A 5052-nucleotide genomic window follows, 5' to 3' on the forward strand; every position below is an offset into this window, starting at 1 on the left:
CCTGCGCGGTGGTGGGAGGAGAGGCGCAGGGCCCCGGGACCCTGCTCTCCCACCTGCCGGAGCTCCTTTGGGAACTCCTACCGGCAGAGGGAATGAAGGCCATCCTGGAGGGAGGGAAGCGGTGTTCTTGCGGGTCGAATCCCTTCTTCCTCCTTTCCATCCCGCCGGCCTCATTGGGCTTTTCTTCCTTTTTCTCCATCGGGACACCCCAGGGCCTTGCCATTTGCTCTCCCCTCTGCTCGCCCCCGACCCCCCCCCACCCCCCAGTTTGGCACATCCGCCTCCTCCTGGACAGTTTTCAAGGTTTCCACTTCCTCTCCTCAGAGAGGCCCTCCTTGACTACCCCAGCTAAAACAGCCTCCCTTCCTGCTTGTTTAGTCGATTTCCCCAAGGGGCGTATTCAAAGGGAGTAATCTTTGAATTTATAGAGGTGGGAATGGGTAGGATTAAGGAAAAGCAGCAGGAGTCATGAGCTCCGGCAGCAGCAAAGCCGTCACCACCTCCAGGCTGTGAGCCCAGCTGCAGAGTACCAGTCCTTCCCGGAGGGGTTGGGGCTTCAGGCTCCTGCTGCCCTCAATCACCTGTGCTGCCAGGACCTCGGACTGGAGGAGGGGTCTGTAGGGGAGAGGATGGCACTCAGCACACTGGCTTGTTGCCTTTCTCTTCTTACTCCTTCAGCTACTGGCTGGGTTTGTCTCAGTCACCAGTGTTGCCAGCACCATGCAAGGCCTTGGCACAGGAAAGATGCTCAACAGATACTTGTTGAATAAGTTACTTTGGCCCAAACCAGTTGCAGTCAAGTTAAAAGCCTCATTCCGAAAGTGTGACTTCGGGCCACCTGTCGTCTCCCTGGGATACGATCTGCCACAGAGGGTTGGGTGTGCCTGCCACCCCGTGTCAGGCAGGGACAGGTGTGCACTTCTCTCACCTGGGGCTGTGGCTCTTCTGCAGACCTGGTGACAGGCATCTGCCCTGAGGATGCCCCGAGGGTGCTGGGGGCTGGGAGGAGACACAATTCAGAGCTGTGGGAAAGAAGCTTGGGGCTGATGCTGAAGCAACCCACGTCCCATCACCCAGAACCTTGAAAATAAGTACCAGGGCAGTGGTCTTGAGCTGAGAGGAGGAAATCCGGAGGTTGAGTCACTTACCATGCTCTGTACAAACCCCCTTTATGCAACCCATCCCCTTGGGCTGAAAGGAAGGTGTGGGATTCTCCCAGGCATCCACAGAGATGGGCGCTGCCCCCTTCCCAACTCAGGCGGTGAGGGAATAAACCATAAGCCATCTAGCGAGGTTCGGATCTGTCTGCCCAAACCAGACCTGGGGCAGGGGGATCTGGGGCACAGATGTAGGAGAGATGGTGCCTGAGAGGAACAGAGGCAAAGGCAAAGGCAGAAAAGGGACTGAGCCCTGGGTGAGGCAGGCATGGGGCACACAGATGTCGGAGATGTGAGAAGGCACTGACACTGGGGATGTGGAGATGGGAGGGGAAGAGAGAGAGAGGTGAACTGGGAGGATTCAGACACCAGACTCTCTCCCTCTCAGAAGGTTATTCCTTGATGTCTAATGCTACTTTCTCAGCATAAGCCTCTTAAGTCATTGGTGGCCTAGGAGAGACTCTAACCAGCCGGTACTGCGTCTCGTGTCTCTGGCTTTGTCGGGCAATCCCTGATTACTGATTGAATGGGATCTGTGCCCTCCACACTGTTTTGTCTGCCTCCGAGGGGAGGGTGTGAGCACGGAGTAGAGAGACGGGTGCCTGTGCAGAGGCAGCAAAGTGCCTGGGTGAACTTGCGGAGAATGTCTCTTATCCCCTCGGCCCTCAGCCGCTTTATCTCTCAAGTGTGGCTCGCACTATCTTGTCGTCTGAGGGAAAAGCCTACCAGATGGTCTCTTGAGGTCTCTTCCAGCCCCTCTTGAGATCTGTGATTTTATGGAGCTAATTTTGGTTCTGCCTCTAACCCATTGCATGACTCTGGGTAAGTCCCTTCCCAGTCTGAGGCCTCAGTCTCCTTACCTGCCAAAGGGAATGATAATAAGTCTTCATGCTTACCGTATGCCAGGCCCTATTTATCTATGAACCTAACAGCACCCCTCCTCCTCCCATTTTGCAAATGATGAAACTGAGACACAGAGAGAAGCCACTAGCATGAAGTCACACAGCTGGAAAGTAGCAGAGGGAAATTCAAACTGAGGCTGCCAAGCGCCGCAGTTGGGTCCCTTCCTTTTCCTTTCCATCCCACCGGCCTCATTGGTCTTTCCTGGCTATCATGTCACTTAGGCTAGAGTTCTATGAAAAAACTGCTTTCAAAGTGGGGTTCACAGCACAGGTGGGTTTTCATCCTCTTGATTATCAGTTTTCTCGTATATGAACAGGTCTCGAGGCCTTTCCCAACCGATGTGTCCCCCAAGAAATCAGACTCTTTAGGGAACCCAAACCAAAGGGAACGAGGGACAAAGGTGGGAGCTGGTGGGTGGGAGCCTGGGGGAGCTGTCAGTCTGGTAGACTGAAGTTTTGGAAATGGGGAGAAGGGATTCAGTCTGGATCAAGAGCTCAGGGGCCATAAATCTATCAGAGTCATCTGGAATTTTCCCTTGGTCCCCTGGGGCAGGAGCTCCCAGACCTATGTATACCTCAAGGTGAGAGAGAGCAGGCCTGGGGTCAGCAGGCCTGGGCAGAAAGGGCTGGAGGTGCTGGGATCTCCCCGCAAGCTGCCGAGCTTTGCTAGGAGAGTATCCGAGCCTTCTGGTGGCAGCGGGGGTGACTTCAGTGTCGGGTACAGAGCGGGCCGGGTCGAGGGAGAGAAGATGGAGTGACAGATGCATGGCCTGGCTGTGTGGTGTGCCGGGGAGGGGGAGCTGTGGGCAGTGCATAGGCCTGGAATCAAGAGGTATGCAAACCTAGACCCATGCACACCACACACGCAAACACACACACACACACACACACACACACACACACACAGGCCCAGGCCCAGTGTACAGCCCCGGCACCAAGTCATAGTGCAGTTTTATTCAGCCACAGAATCATCATGCGGGGGCCTGCCCTCCTCCCTTGCCAGCCGCTGCCGTTTGTCCAGGGTCTTTGTCTCCAGCTCGGCCTGGGAGGGGCTCTAGGGCCCCAGCAGGGTGGGGGTCCCCAGGGTCAGGCCGGGCCCAGGTGCTGTTGCCCACAGTCTGCTGGCCGACCTCAGCTGCAGCCCCCCACGCCCTTGATGAGGTTGGCGGCCTCGGGGATCTGGCGGAAGAGGTTGCGAAGGGTGTCCAGCTCCTGGGTCAGCTGCTCCACCCGGCTGCGCAGACGCTCGTTCTCAGCCATGTACTCCAGAACCTTCTGCTGCGTCTCCAGAATGCGCCTCTTGGCCTTGTCCCGGCTCTTGCGCACCGCGATGTTGTTCCGCTCCCGCCGCAGCCGGTACTCCAGGCTGTCTTTGTTCACCGTCTTCTTGCCCTTGTGTGAGGGGCCGGCCGGGGACGGCGCCTTGAGGAGGGGGCTGCAGGGGGGCGCAGCAGCGGCCAAAGGGGCCTAGAGGGGAAGGCACAGAGGGACAAGAGTGAGGGCTGCTGGGAAGCAGAGCAGAGGCAGGGCAGAATCCCAGCAGCCAGGGCACACTTGGGGCATCAGAGGGATGTGGGATTCAGAGCCAGCTCCTGGCTCCCGGTCAGAACAGCCACTGCCCCACCAGATGCACAGGGTCCTCTGCTCTGACCCAAACTCCCTTTCATGTCCCCACACTCTCTGAGGGCACTTTCCTTCAGTCTATCTTGAGTCTCCCGTTCTACCATCAGCAGGCATTTCCTCTTGTAGAAGCAGGAGGTGGCACAGAGACAAGAGGAGGGGGCTGGTGGGCAGCAGAGAAGCTGGTGGGGGGTGGCCTGAGGTCAAGGCACGTCAGCTGGTCACAGGGACTGCAGGACACGTTGGTTCTAGCCACACAGGGGGGATCAGGGTGGGAGTGAATTCACAGAGAAGACAAGAGGGGTCATGACTGGGTGGCGAGCACAGAGGACTTGGGGTGAGTTGATTTCACAGAGCAACACCATACACAGACCCCATCTGCACGGGCCTCCCTCCAGCCCCTGGGTGGCGGGGAGGACAACTGAGTGGCTCTTACCTTGAGGACGCGCAGGGGCTGGCTGGGTGTTGCCAGGGCCGGGGGCAGGTGCATGGCCGTCTGCCCACAGTGCGCCACTTGGTACTGCAGAGGGTTGTAGCCGCTGCGGCTGGCCCCCCGGCTGCCCTCAGGCCCCCGAGGCTCCTCCTTCACGGCCACGGCCCTGGGGTCGTAGCTCCCCGGGCTGCTGTAGATGCCAGGCCCCAAGGCCTTCCTGTCAGGGCCGAAGGTGTGTGGAGGGTAGGTGAAGGGCCGCGGGTCAGGCGGCAGGTAGTGGGGGAAGGCAGGGGTTCCGGGGCCCTTAAGGCCTCTGGCCTCGGTTGCCGGCTTCACAGCGAAGAGGTCGGAGAGGAGCTGTTCCTCCCCAGACTCGATGTAGGCAGACAGGTCGATGGAGGCCTCATGCTCACACATGTCCCCCAGCTCCCCGGGCCCTGCTCGGGCCCCTGAGAACTCGAGTGGCTGCTGGCCAGCCCGGGGCTCACACTCGTAGTAGGTCCCGTGGGACATGGCCGGCCCGCCCCCTCAGCTCCCCGCCCTTGGCCTGCCCTGCTCTTGGGGCACCCTTTGGGATGCTCGGCTTGCTATCTCCCCCTGCCCTAGATCTGCCCTAGATCTACCCTCTCCGATCTCCTGTCACCCACTCTGCGTGGCCTCTCTCCTCCCTCCTCTGCTGTTTCCTTTTCCTTCCTCTGTAGTCAATGCCTCTTTTCTCTTCCCTTTTTTCCCCTCACTCCCTGGGGTGACTCAGGGAGGGGCAGGGCGCACCCCGGAGGGAGGGATGCAGGCCTTAGAGAAATGGGGCCCCTGGCCGAATTAGCAGTTGGGGGGCACTCTGGTCAGGCTCAAGCCCAGGGTTCTGAGATGCCCAGGAGCTGATGCTTCTGGGAATGCCTCCTCCTCCCTGTTGAGTCCAGGGGATTCCAGAGTCCTTGTC

The 5052-nt window shown here is 59.0% G+C and overlaps 1 protein-coding gene across 1 annotated transcript; it reads right to left on the minus strand.

The window, feature by feature from the left end:
* Window positions 1-3024: 3024 nt before the first annotated feature.
* CEBPE (CCAAT enhancer binding protein epsilon) lies at window positions 3025-4759 on the minus strand. Its single transcript, XM_006175857.3, has 2 exons — window positions 4116-4759; window positions 3025-3526 (listed from the first exon to the last, which is right to left on the minus strand). Exons 1-2 carry the CDS (start codon window positions 4623-4625, stop codon window positions 3191-3193), a joined length of 846 nt encoding a protein of 281 aa, XP_006175919.1. The 5' UTR covers window positions 4626-4759; the 3' UTR covers window positions 3025-3190.
* Window positions 4760-5052: the final 293 nt, after the last annotated feature.

Source organism: Camelus ferus, chromosome 6 (assembly GCF_009834535.1).
Source record: "Camelus ferus isolate YT-003-E chromosome 6, BCGSAC_Cfer_1.0, whole genome shotgun sequence".
In the NCBI taxonomy this organism is placed as follows: Eukaryota; Metazoa; Chordata; class Mammalia; order Artiodactyla; family Camelidae; genus Camelus; species Camelus ferus.

Coding starts and splice junctions, on each gene's coding strand:
- CEBPE (XM_006175857.3), bottom strand. CDS start 4,625: ATGTCCCACGGGACCTACTACGAGTGTGAGCCCCGGGCTGGCCAGCAG. Junction 3,527..4,115: donor AGCCCCTGCGCGTCCTCAAG/GTAAGAGCCACT, acceptor CTTCCCCTCTAG/GCCCCTTTGGCCGCTGCTGC.